The 14,360-nt window shown below is 40.8% G+C and overlaps 1 protein-coding gene across 6 annotated transcripts in view; it reads right to left on the bottom strand.

Moving 5' to 3' along the window:
- Positions 1–13,413, bottom strand: part of LOC309978899 (lysine-specific demethylase 6A-like) — a 186,445-nt gene extending 173,032 nt beyond the window's left edge. For all 6 annotated transcript variants that reach the window (XR_014327152.1, XM_082865559.1, XM_082865555.1 and 3 more), the window contains exons 1-2: positions 12,930–13,413; positions 12,674–12,737 (exon numbers count right to left, since the gene is read on the bottom strand). Coding sequence is in view for 5 of the 6 variants with exons in the window: in XM_082865559.1 (XP_082721685.1) it covers positions 12,674–12,737; positions 12,930–13,081 (216 nt within the window). In the remaining variant the exon portion in view is untranslated. The remainder of the gene's footprint in view (positions 1–12,673; positions 12,738–12,929) is intronic.
- Positions 13,414–14,360: the final 947 nt, after the last annotated feature.

Raw genomic sequence — 14,360 nt, 5'->3', positions numbered from 1 at the left:
AAAAGAAAGTGTGTTTCAAGAAATCTCTTAAAATTGTCTCCTTCGTTTCTAAAGCACTGCCTGAGTTCAAATTAAAATGTCTTTTCCAAAATAATATATTTTTAAAAATTTATGTATTTTATTTATTTTGGCTGCATTGGGTCTTTGTTGCTGTGTGCGGTTTTTCTCTAGTTGCGTCAAGCAGGGGCTACTCTTCGTTGCGTTGCATGGGCTTCTCATTGAGGTGGTTTCTCTTGTTCTGGAGCACAGGCTCTAGGCACACAGGCTTCAGTAGTTGTGGCACACATGCTCAGTAGTTGTGGCTTGCGGGCTCTAGAGCGCAGGCTCAATAGTTGTGGTGCATGGGCTTAGTTGCTCCATAGCACGTGGGATCTTCCCAGACCGGGTTCAAACCTGTGTCCCCCAAACTGGGAGGCAGATTCTCAAGCACTGTGCCACCAGGAAGCTCCCAATATAACATTTAACTTGTAATAAACTGCCACTGTGTCAGGCCCAATGCCAAGAACTACATATAAATTTTCTTCCCTATCACAAAATGCAGTATCCTAAAAAAGTACTCCAGTAAGGGCACCATTTAACAGGATAATTAATACCCTCTTAAAAAAAAAAAAAAAAGGAAGAAAAGGAAAAAATTTTAAATACAATCTTGAAAGTTACAAAAACATTAATTTCAGGACACTGGAAAGAGATTAAAGAAAAACAACTAAGAACCTTTTATTCTGGAGAAGCTGCTAAAGCTTCAACTATAGAATATATACTTACCAGATATGAAGTCAGCAGCTTTGCTACATAAAATGTCAAATGTGAATGGGAAGTTAGTGAAAACCCATAGTCATACAAAGTAAAAGTAACAAATATGACAGTGGGTGACAAAAACTAATGGCTTTTCTAGCTTTAGTTTGCAGCCTCAGTGTGAGTTGAGCAGCACATAAGCACATCATGGCTGGTAAGAAAGTACACATGTAAGGGAAAGATCCAAGACAGCCTCAAGTGAAAGTCAAGGGAGATTTAAAAACTGCAACTTTTGGGGACTTCCCTGGTGGCTCAGTGGTTAAAAATCTGCCTCCCAGTGCAGGGGTCATGGGTTCGATCCCTGATCTGGGAATATCCCACATGCCATGGAGCAACTAAGCACGTGCAACACAATTACTGAGCCTGCACTCTAGAGGCCACAAGCCACAACTACTGAGCCCGTGTGCCCCAACTACTGAAGCCTGCGCACCTACAGCCCATGCTCTGCAATAAGAAGCCACCGTAATGAGAAGCACTCACACCGCAACCAAGAGTAGCCCCCACTCACCACGAGAAAAAACCCGCTTGCAGCAACAAAGACCCAACGCAACCAAAATTAAAATAAATTTTAAAAACTCCAACTTCTAATGTGTTCTGCAAGTCATACATAATTATCCTGCACAGAACAGAAGGTTCATGTGTTTGAGGTGTCTTAAAATTTCTGCACCAACTATGGACTATGAAGACAGTAAGACAACTTCTACAGAGCTAAAACAGAAAAACAAATTTTTTTAATATCGTGCAGACATTCACAGAGAAGACAGTTCCACATTGTAAATCCAGCCCCCCCCAAAGAAAGTTGCTATAATACTTATCTAAAATGTCCTATTTTTACTCAAAAATTACTAAACACATAAAAAGAGAGGAAAGTATTACCTGTATTAATCAAAAGAAAAAAAAAAAGGTCAACAGAAACTGACCCCAAATGAATCTATATATTGTATTCACAAAAACTTCAAAAGAGCTATTACAAACATATTCATAAATTAAAGAAAATTGTGTTCAAAAAAATAAAAGAAAACGTGCTCAAATTAATAAACACATGCATAATCTAAACACAAAAGTCATAAGAAAGCAGACAGAAATTAGAGCTAAAAATATTACTTTCATGAAAAGCTAAAGTTGATACGCTCAACAGAAAGTATGAAATAAGCAAAAGAGCCATTAAAATACATTTCATACATCAATATAACTGTCCAATCCAAAACAATTACAATACTTAACTTTAAAAAAAGAGCTTCTGACCCCTGTGGAGATAATGTCGAGCATTACACCCTAGCTGTAATGAGAACCCCAGTGGAGAGGAAAAGGGTATAGAAAAATATTTCAAGTAATTACCACAGAAACTTCCCAACTTTTATTTCTTTTTTTAAAGATTTATTTATTGTTTATTATTATTTTTTATTTTGGCTGTGTCAGGTCTTAGTTGCAGCACACAGGATCTTTCGTGTGGCACACAGGCTCTTCGCTGTGGCCCACGGGCTTCTCTCTAGTTGTAGCATGTGGGTTTTCTCTTCCCTAGTTACGGCGCACAGGCTCCAGGTTGTGTGCTCTGTAACTGTGGCATGCGGGTTCCAAAGAACGTCGGCTCTGCAGTTTGCAGCATGGGGGCTCTAGTTGAGGCGCACAAGCTCAGTAGTTGTGGCACTCAGGTGTGGGATCTTACCCCCTGGCCAGGGACCAAACCCTCATCCCCTGCATTGGAAGGTGGATTCTTTACCACTGGACCACCAAGGAACCCCGCAACTTTGATTTTTGAAAAATTAAGTACAGATCCAAGAAGCTAAAGAAAGTCCAGAGACTAAAACTAAACAGAACTAGACGTAGGTATATCCACAGGCAAACTGTTAACAGCCAAAAACAAATCAAACATCTTTAAACCAACAACAGAAAAATGACTTACTGTGTTGAGAGGCAGAAAATGATCTCATTACTGGTTGGCTTTTCATCATTAAAACCGGAGATCAGAAGGCAGTGCAATGACATATTCCATGTTTAGAACTGATACCTACCACACAAGTAATGTGTCATAAAGGCAGGAGGAACATCAACAAAATGTACTACAGTAGTCCACCCTTACAGTTGGGGGATATGTTCCAAGACCCCAGGGGATGTCTGAAGCCTATATACACAACTGACCCTTGAACAATGTAGGGGTTAGGGGCACCAATACCCAAGTAGTCAAAAATCCAAGTATGAGTTCACCATCAGTTGGCCCTTCCTAACACAAGTTCTGCATCCTCAGTTCTGTACTCAAGGATTCAACCAACTTCCATTCATGTACCACTATAGTATTATACATATTAACTGTGTAAAAAAGAATTAAGTGGACTCTGTAGTTCAAACCTATGTTTTTCAAAGGTTTACTGTACTATGGTTTTTTCCCAATACCATACATAACAAACATTGCAATTTGGATATTTTCTTACTGTGCCTAATTTATAAACTGCTGGAGTCACTACTTTTCTACTTTGGGGCCATTAATAAGTAAAATAAGGGTTACTTGAATATAATTACTAGGGCAGTCAATCTGATAACTGAGAGGGCTACTAAGTGAACTATGGGGTGGGTGGCATTTACAGCATGGATACATTGGACAAGGGATGATTCACATCCTGGACAGGAGGTAGCAAGACAGGGAGAGATTTCATCGTGGTACTCAAAACAGCACACAATTTAACACTGATGAATTATTTCTGGAATTTCTCATTTACTTTTGGATTGCAGCTGACTGGGGGTAACTTGAGACCAGAGAAGCAAAACCAAGAATAAGCAAGGGGTTGCTGTATTCATAACAGGTAAAACTGAAAATAACCCAATGTTCATCGAAGGATAAATAAATAACCAGAATGTGGCATATCCACATAATGGAATATTAGCCACAAACAAGAATGAAGTACTGATACATGATATACAACATAGATGAACCTTGCAAATCTTATGCTAACTGAAAAAAACCAGACACAAAAGGCCACATATTGTTTGTTTCTTAAGGGGTGAGCAGAGAAGGGCCATGGGTAGCAATTGCTGGGATTGTTTGGTGGGTGATGATGAAAATGTCCAAAATCAGGTAACAGTACAACCACACATTTTGAATGTACTAATATTAAGCATTAAACTGTACAGATTTAAAGTATTAAAGTGGTGAATTTTATACTATGTGAATTTAACGTCAATAAATTTTAAAAGATACAACTAAAAAAACAACAAACAAGGAGGGGGGCTTCCCTGGTGGCGCAGTGGTTGAGAGTCCGCCTGCCGATGCAGGGGACGCGGGTTCGTGCCCCGGTCTGGAAGATCCCACATGCCGCGGAGCAGCCGGGCCTGTGAGCCATGGCCGCTGAGCCTGCACGTCCGGAGCCTGTGCTCCGCAATGGAACAGGCGACAGTGGTGAGAGGCCCACGTACCACCAAACAACAACAACAACAACAACAACAACAAGGAGGGACTTCCCTGGCGGCACCGTGGGTAAGACACGGCATTCCCAATGCAGGGGGGCCCGGGTATGATCCCTGGCCAGGGAACTAGATCCCACATGCATGCCGCAACTAAGGGTTCACATGCCACAATTAAGGAGCCCACGTGCTACAGCTAAGGAGCCAGTGAGCCACAACTAAGGAGTTCACCTTCAGCAACTAAGACCAAGTGCAACCAAATAATTAATTAATTAATTAATTAATTACAGGAATAAAAAATGAGAGAGACAGGAAGCAAATAAAGGAGTAGGTATCCTTAAGTTGAGACTAAATGTGAACAGTATACACATTCCAAACAAATGTCAGAGATGCCAGACTGGACCTGGGAAAGAGCCAACTACAGCATGTCTGTAAAAGATAACTCTGAATCTAAGCAAAAAGTAGGGAAATGGTAAACTATGAAAACAAAAACGCTTAAGACTATGCGCTTCCACTGCAGGGGGCGCAGGTTTGATCCCTGGTCCAGGAAGTTCCACATGCCATGCAGTGCAGCCAAAAAAAGGAAAAAAAAAATGTGGAAAACAACTGGTTCCTCAAGATTTAACTCAGAATTACCGTATGACTCAGCAAATCCACTTCTAGGTATATATAAAATCTGTACTCCTGGGTATTGACTAACACAGTCTTTAAGGTGTATTTTAAGTTATATACGGCCATGTTAAAAAAGGGGAGATGGGATGGGAACATAATGTAAATCAGCCCTGGAATATGGGTCCAAGATGACCATTATTAAATACTCCCAAGTATCCTTCCAAAAATCTGTCAGAGAACTTCTTAAACTGATCAATGAATACTCATTAAAAAGTCTCAAGATAAAAAACTATAGCATAAGTAAATATTACTACAAAATGACCCCAGAGAGGAACAGAGCCTAGAATAGATTATCCTTTAAGTTTCTAAGCGCTAAAATCTTAATTTTAAACTACGCTTTTTAAAATAATATTAGAAAATGCTTCAATATGCTCTAAATCAAGAAAACAATTACCAAGAAACTCCTACTGAGAAAGAGCTATTCAAACTTTAATTTGTTAAACTGATCTTTACTGTGAACTTTTAAAGCACTTTATACTTTCCTTCTTCACTGACATTCTGGGGTCTTTGTCTTACAACACTTAAGGGGTAACAAGCTCAACATAATGAAAGGTAGCAGAATACACCACCCCAAAAAAGCCTCTTTGGCATAGATAGGATTATTCTGAAGTGTTTACTCTTGAGAAGCCACAGACCCAAAAGTATCTCTAAAAATGGAGTAGAGTTCCAGTTGTAAACATAAGGAACATTTACATTTATAAGGGAAAACAACACTCTAAGGATGTCTCCCTTTTGGTACCAGGAAGAGACAGAAGACTCTAAATCACAAGAAACTATCATCAACAGACAGAACCCAGATTTAAATCTACGTGACAACCTTAACCTCAGTTTCCATGCTTTTCCCTCTTAACTTGCCTCCCACCCCCAACATCTTTTTTGCCTTAATCTGTAAATGGTATTTAAGATGGTGGCTTGGGCCATTTTGGAGTTATTCAATTTTCCTGGGTATCTGTCATGTATACAGGAGGTACACATGTTATCAAACTCCTTTTTTCTCCTGTTAATTTACCTTTTATTACAAAGGAATTTCAGCCAACAACCTAGAAGAGTAGAGAGAAAAGGATTTTTCCTCTCCTACAGTAGGCAGAAATATCTATTATCTCTATAGATTAAAAAAATCTTGCACTTATCACACTTTAGTTTTTATTGCTCTGACTTATTATCTCAATTTATAAGCGAATCATTTGAAGATTCAATGTAAGTTCACAGATGGCAATCATTAAATAACCTACATTAACAACATTCTGTAGGGAAATCCCTTGTGGTCCAGTGGTACGACTCGGCAGTAGTTAGGACTGCCTTGGCCCGATTGAAATCGGTCAGGGAACTAAGATACTGCAAGCCATGTGGCATTGCCAAAACAAACAAACCCCACAGCCTGTAAACATGTGCAGGTAGGCCTTAATTTGTCGACTCAATGTTATAAGTTTTCTTAATGTAAATTAGCCCTCTGGACACCTCACTGCAAAAATATTAGTATCGTTTATTTAGCATGAGTTGCAAATATCTCAAAGCATCACAAGATGCGATGCAAAAACAAACTTTAAAATAAAAAATCATGTAACCAATGTAAAAAAAAAGTCTGCACTGATTCCATAATTGGCCAAGCACTAAAACTTCATTTTTGTTTAATGAGTGAAGCCTTACAAATTTTATGACCCAAGTCACAACAATTCCTATCAGACAAAACAGTTTTATTCATACCTTAACAAGAGTGTCAAATATTCCCCACTTTATTCAATTCTAAAAGGATCTACTTCGGGAATTCCCTGATGCCGCAGTGGTTAAAAATTAGCCTGCCAGTGCAGGGGTAAGGGTTCCATCCCTGCTCCAGGAAGATCTCACATGGCTTGCAGCAACTAAACCTCTGCACCAAAACTACTGAGCCTGTACTCTAGAACCCGTGAGCCACACCTACTGAGACCGTGTGCTGCAACTACTGAAGCCCTAGTGCCCAGAGCCCACACTCTGCCACAAGAGAAGCCACCACAATGAGAAGCCCTTGCACCTCAGCGAAGAGTAGCCCCTACTCGCTGCAACTAGAGAAAGCCCACACACAACAACAAAAACCCAAAAGCAGCCGAAATAAATAAAATAAATAGAGCAATTTCATTTTTAAAAAGAAAAGCTGAAACTAAGGAAGCTTCCACTGGGACCTCCCTGGTGGCACAGTGGTTAAGAATCCACCTGCCAAAGCAGGGGACACGGGTTCGAGCCCCACTCCAGGAAGATCCCACATGTCATGGAGCAACTAAGCCCATGCACCACAACTACTGAGCCTGCTCTCTAGAGCCGGCAAGCCACAACTACTGACCCCGAGCGCCACAACTATCGAAGCCTGTGTGCCTAGAGCCTGTGCTCCGCAACAAGGGAAGCCACCGCTATAAAAAGTCTGTGCACTGCAACAAAGAGTAGCCCCTGCTCACCGCAATTACAGAAAGCCCATGCACAGTGATGAAAACCCAACGCAGCCAAAAATAAATTCATTAATTAATTTTTTTTAAAAAAAGAAAGTTTCCATTTATAACCTGCCAGTTCTGAATTGTGCCCAAATATGAAAACACTTCCTATAATTTCTTCTGGTCTTTATGACTAGTGTTATACCAAAATTTTATACTAACATTCCTACATAATGCCTAGGCAAAACTTTGTCTAGTAACGTGCACTGAAACTATAATGGTTTAGAATACAACTTTCCTAACAAGAAAATAATTTTTAATGCCTCAAATTAAAGACAATTTCTAAATAGCAAAACATGACGTTTCTATTGTCACTTTTTTTAACCCAAACAACTTTCTTAAAATGGAAATGAATATAGGGAATTCCCTGGTGGTCCAGTGGTTAGGATTTGGCACTTTCACTGCTGTGGGCCGCCCCACTTCCGTCCCTCACTTGCTGAGTTCAATCCCTAGTCAGGGAACTAAGATTCCAAAAGACACAAGACTTGGCCAAAAAAAAAAAAAAAAAAAGGAAATTAATATATGCTTAAATGTCAACAAACAGAAAATACATATAATGTAAGGGTACCTTATATATCACCACTGAAATATTACTGTATAAAAAGCTACTTCTGAAACCATTTTAATAAATTTTTCTCCATGCATTAAGATCAAATCTAGAAAAATGAATGCTTCAATTTTTTTTTATAAATTTATTTATTTTACTTATTTATTTTTGGGTGCATTGGGTCTTCTTTGTGGTGCATGGGTTTCTCATTGTGGTGGCTTCTCTTGTTGCAGAGCACGGGCTCCAGGCCCACGGGCTTCATTAGTTGTGGCGTGCAGGCTCAGTAGTTGTGGCTCACAGGCTCACTAATTGTGGCTCCCAGGATCTAGAGAGCAGGCTCAGTAGTTGTTGCACACGGGCTTAGCTGCTCCGCAGCACGTGGGATCTTCCCGGACCAGGGCTCAAACCCATGTCCCCTGCACTGGCAGGCGTATTCTTAACCACTGCACCACCAGGGAAGCCCTTCAATCAATTTTAAACCACTTCCATTATGCAAAAACTTTTAAATGCCAACTCTTCTAAAACTATCCTTCAGGGCAAAAAGCACACATTGTTTTTGGTGGTGGTGTTTAAATATGTATGTATGTATGATTTATTTATTTGGCTGCACCAGGTCTTAGTTGCGGCATGCAGGATCTTTGTGGTGGCATGCAGGATCTTGTGGTGGCGTGAGGGCTCTTAGTTGTAGCATGTGGGATGCGGGATCTAGTTCCCTGACCAGGGATGGAACCCGGGCCCTCTGCATTGGGAGCATGGAGTCTTAATTCTACTGGACTACCAGGGAAGTCCCACACATTGTTGAATACTAAACAAACTACAACTTCCCTACTAATTCTTTTACTGGTTAACATAATTACTCCAAAAAAGCTAAATTTCAATAACACTATGTAGATCAGGGGTCCCCAACACCCAGGCCGCAGACCAGTACTAGTCCTGGGCCTGTTAGGAACCAGGCCACAGAGCAGGAGGTGAGCTGCGGGCAAGTCTGAACCATCCTCCCACCCCAACCCCGTGGAAAAACTGTCTTCCACAAAACCAGTGCTTCATGCCAAAAAGGTTGGGGACTGCTGCTGGAGATAAGACTAAAAACTGAGAAAGATACTTCTAAACAAACAACAGTAGCAATGGGTAACTCAGCAATAATCAGACTACATTCCCCCAGCATTCTTTTAAAGCAACACTGTATTAGTAATATTCTGTCAACTAAAGAATGTCATTTGTCATCTGCCTGTACAAAGACTGAGCCACTAGCCATGGCAGCTGCTGACCTTCAACATCACGGAAAAGAGCTAAGGGTGGAGAAGAGGCATGAGGCACTCTGTGCTCTAGAAAAAGCTGGCAAAGCAGGGCTTCAGAAAGTTCAGATATTTTCAGGAGAAAATTTTACAAACCCAATTTCTTGAATCTTCCCATACTTAGAAAAGCACTTAAATCATCAAGATATTTGTGCCTCATGAGTAGCCGTAAAACCTTCTACCAAGATACATACTGACCTCCCCTCTTACCTATACAAAGCAGTTCCTCAGGACTGAGAGGCTGTATCCCCGGCTAGAGTCCTCAGTAAGGCCCCAAATAAAACTGAAACTCACAGCTCTCAGGCTGTGCATTTTTTATTTCAGTGGACAATTCTATTTCAACTCTATCCAACATAAAATCAATCTAAAACATTTTCTAAACTGCAAGGAAAGTCACTGTTAATTTCTGTTAAAAGGCCTGGTTAATTAAAATACACCCATTTAAAAATAAGTTGAAATATGGGTATTCCCTGACAGTCCAGTGGTTAGAACTTCATGCTTTGACTGCAGGGAGCCCGGGTTTACTAAGATCCTGCATGCCACATGTTGCAGCCAAAAAAAAAAAAAAATGTTGAAATATACATTACCATAAGATTAAATGTTAGCACCGGTTAAACTGCAACCTAGTTAAGGTCATGTGACAGTTCAAAAATTTTGATTAAGTAATGACTAGCTGTTTACAGCTTATTTTTAAAGTATTACTAAAAGCAATACATTACTAATTTATTTTTCAATCTAAAATCCTGAACACTGTATATTATGGCAATCCTTTAAAAATTCTTATATTTCACAGTTTTAAGCGTCTATTATTAAACAATTCTAATGGTACGTAACAACATTTACACTTAAAAATTTTTTTTCAAAGACAGAGAAGCTAACCATTGGGAGAAAGCACCCTTGAAGACTAGGGAAGTTGAGAGAAAAGAGCCTAATTTAAACACAGGCTTTGAGGAAATATGTCCAACTTGTCAAGCTGTGCACATTCAATCCCAGCAGTTTTAGTTTATGCCAATTATAACTCAACAAAGCTAGAAAGGGAGGGAGAGATGGATCCATGAGTTTGCTCACATAGCCCAGAATATTTCGCTGCACTTAAGTTACTTTTTTTTTTTTTCGGTACGTGGGCCTCTCACTGTTGTGGCCTCTCCCCTCGCGGAGCACAGGCTCCGGACGCGCAGGCTCAGCGGCCACGGCTCACGGGCCCAGCCACTCGGCGGCATGTGGGATCTTCCCGGACCGGGACACGAACCCGCGTCCCCCGCATCGGCAGGCGGACTCTCAACCACTGTGCCACTAGGGAAGCCCCTGCACTTAAGTTACTTTAATATTAAGGTTAATGAGTATTCATTAGGAAGAGGTAGGAATTCACAAGTCATAAAATTAAATGTTAATCAAGTTAATTTTTTATTTCCATTTCACTCAAAACATTTACAGTAGTTTAACAAAACGAAACATTACTCAAGCATTTTATGAAGCTACAAATATTCCAGACACAATGAAAGTTCAAGCCTTCTCACTATTAAAATGTTACTGTAATTTGAGAAAGACATGCTCACCTTCACAATTAATAATTGAAGACAGTTCCTTAAAATTTAAACCCAATACTGCACAGTATCTTAACAGTTCATACCAAATTCCTATCCAACATTTAGCACCACTAATTGAGAATTTATCTGAACTCATGCATATGGATATTTAAAGTTCTGAACACATAAAACATCACAATACTTTTTTTCTTCATTCTCATAACCAAAGTAATAGATTTGCCCATTCTTTTCCAAATTACCGTCAGTATACTCAACTTGACCAACCTTAAGTTAAACTATCAAGTCACACTGCTATAAAATAACATTCTGGGAGCGTGGGAGGGAGCGAGACTCAAGAGGGAAGAGATATGGAGATATACGTATATGTATAACTGATTCACTTTGTTATAAAGCAGAAACTAACACACCATTGTAAAGCAATTATAATCCAATAAAGATGTTTTTTTTAAAAAAAAGAAATTTAAATTAAACCACAATGAATACCACAGCACTCTCACTAGAATGAGTTAAATAAAATGCCTGAAAAAAAAAAAAATAACATCCCCCTAAGGTCAGAATTTTTTCAGTCATAACTTTGAAAATAAAATACATACTCAATTTTTTTAAAAAACAACAATCACTGCTGCTTAAATCATATCAGAGCTAATCAATATTTATTTTGCCAGTGATCATTTTAATGGAGCAACTATTACCTACATGATGGAAGTTTAATTCAAGTTTTATCAAATGGACTAGATTTAGTGAAAAAAATATTACAGTTGTTTGTGATCATTATTTGCCTTCAAAACAAATACAAAAGCGAGATTACAGGTAAAAGAAAGTTGATTACACAAATTCAAACTAAAGATAAGAATCATGGCAGGAAAAACATCTTAAAATGAAAATTACTTAATATTTCCTTTTCAATTGCATTACAAACTATGAGAAATCCACAGCTATCGATTTCAGCTAGAAAAAAATATCTAATGGAAGCAATATTTGTTGCACAATTACCAACTTTTATGAACCAACTGACAACAGAAAATATTTTAACCAAATTTTGCTCAGGAGACAGAAAATGCCAGAGACTGAAAACTAGAGGGCCTTTTGTGCAATCATTTACATAAGATTAACTAAATGGGCTACAGCACAGTCAATGTTTATGAATGCTGCTGTAAAGCTTGGTAACGATACAAGAACTCTACTTTTAAACAATAGTGCTTAGTTTTTATTAAGCACCATCGAGCTACACAAGCCGACGCGAAAGCCTACTCATTTCTACTCTTTCCCTGTTTTTACCTCCTCCCTCCCTCAAAGCTCGCCTCGTCATTTCTCCACCCACTATTTCCCGCCATCTTGGCCGACAGGAGCAGCCATTAACTAAATGACAATCTCAACAACTTTTCACACAAACAGGGAAAGCTCCCTGGTTCCAGAAACAACACGATCATAAAATGGCATTCACAGCAATATTCTCTGCAGCTAGACCCAAACAAGTAAACAAATCACTTAACTTCAGATCAAACACGTATCAATCAGTATATTGTTCAAATACCCAATTTAAACTCTTGACCGCTCTAAAGTACCTTGTTCTGAGAACAAGGATATAAGAAAGCTTAAAACGCTAAGCTAAAATTAGACGTCAAAGAAAAAACTGCAAAACAAAAACACACCGCAAATGATATAACACTCTTAAAATTTTTAAACTGCACACATTCAGGATCTTGTGATGCTAAAATTCAGACATAATTTGAATTTTCTAACGAAAATGCCCCCAAACAACTGCTACGCCTGGTCACAAAGCGCGGCCCTCTGTGCTTCTCAGGTTACGACTCAGAATTTCGCAAGGCAGTAAGTGAAGTCTTTTTTGCAAAAATAATTTTTCACTTGCGACCACAGCGAGCTCTGACCCGCCTCAGAGGAGCCGCGGGAGCCAAAGCCCACAGAGAGTGAACGAAGAACACTGTAGGTCCGAGGATGCCTTACCTTGACCAATAGGGTCTTAGTCCTGGCGCCATCTTCGTGAAGGCTCACGAACCCAAATAGTCGACTATGGGAAGAAATACACGCGACTTGTTAACGCTCGGGTAAAGCCACTAACCCGTCCCTTCCTGACCCCAAGGCTCCGACAGCAGCGACCGCTGCCTGGGGGCCGCCACCGGAGGCAACCCGAGCTCAGGTCTCCCAGAACAGCGGCTCCAGCCCGTGCGGAGGCACCTGGGTGAATGACTGCGGTCCGTACCTGTCCAGTCCACTGAGTGTCTCGCGCTCTTCTGCTGTCAAGCTGAGGGACCCCTCCTTGGTCTCGCTGCTCGGTTTTACCGCCGCCATTTTCTTTCCCTCATCACCAAAAGCAGCGGCGGCAGTAGCTACCGACACTCCGCAAGATTTCATATAAACGCAATAAATGTAAAACTCCCAACGCTGAAACCTACCAACCCCCAGTCCAGAGCTCGAAAAGACGCCCTAACCTCGAGAGACTGGCAAACTAACTTTACCACAACCACCTTCTCCAATACAGGTGGCGGCGACGAAAAATCCCAAGGTGACAGCAAAAGCAGGGAATGCGGAGCTAGGCTCCGGGAGTCACATCGCGGGGTTCGCGGTGACAGCAGAAAAAGCGGAACCTCGCTGTAATGGAAGAATTTCTTAGAATCATAAACTTCGCCAGCACCAGCACAAAGTTGTTTTAACCGTATCACAGGGCTAAAGCCAAGTCGCCGGCACGTCAGCACCCCCAAAGCCGGGCGCCGCCAATTGACGCGAACGGTTCTTTTCACATGACCTTTGTTGACTTACGTCAGTTGTGGCTCCACAAAACTTGCTAGATACCAGAGGCCGCCCCAACCAAGGACCGGAAGGGGAGGAAATTCCCGCTGGTAATTGGTTAGCTGACGCGTCAGTTGCGAAAAGAGTAGTCACCAGATTTAGCAAAACGTTCGGGTGATTAAATTACGCTCTTGTTGAAAAGGGAGGCTCCAGGCCTCGCTACTCTGTAGCCCAGATGACCGAGGAAGGCAGTGGTGGCGAATGATGAGATCAGAGAGTGCGTCCTCGAGGCGGACTTAAGTGCGCCTCGAGTACGGATAGATCTCCTTTACCTGTCCCTTAGCACGAGGTATTACATGGCGGTGGGACTCCTCAGGGGCTGGTTCACATTATTTGCAACTAGTGTATGTCACTGATCTCCGCTCCCAGAACCGGAGACTTTTGTCATCTCTGGGAAATAACGACCCCGCGGCCCGGACTCTCCCTGCCCCGTTTCCTTTCAACCTTGTGGTAACAGAAGAGGTTAAGGACCTTAAGATTTCAGCCCACGTGCCAGTCGGGACGGAATGAATAGTCTTCCCTGCGGTCTCCTGGGCCACCCAATGGCACTCCACACACTATTGCTGTTTACTGCACTTATCCCAAAGTGGGGCGTTAATCCGAGCTGCTGTAAATAAATACTATAGTTGTGAGGAAAAACTAGGCCTCTGTAAAAATTACTCTTTTCCAAAGGAAAGTTGCATAATAATATTTCATGTAACAGATCTTTTACAGCTGTACCTCCACTCGTTAAGGGTAGAAAAATGCTATTTTTTAATAGGTATCTTAAGAAATACCTGATTTTATTTGTCTGTGTAAATAAATTTCCCTAAATCTAAAATAGGCTGCGCCACCAGGGTATTGC

The sequence above is a fragment of the Leucopleurus acutus genome (genome assembly GCF_964270905.1).
Source record: "Leucopleurus acutus genome assembly, chromosome: Y".
Classification (NCBI taxonomy): Eukaryota; Metazoa; Chordata; class Mammalia; order Artiodactyla; family Delphinidae; genus Leucopleurus; species Leucopleurus acutus.
The sequence above is the reverse complement of the archived record's forward strand: the minus strand, read 5'-3'. Positions and strand labels throughout refer to the sequence as shown.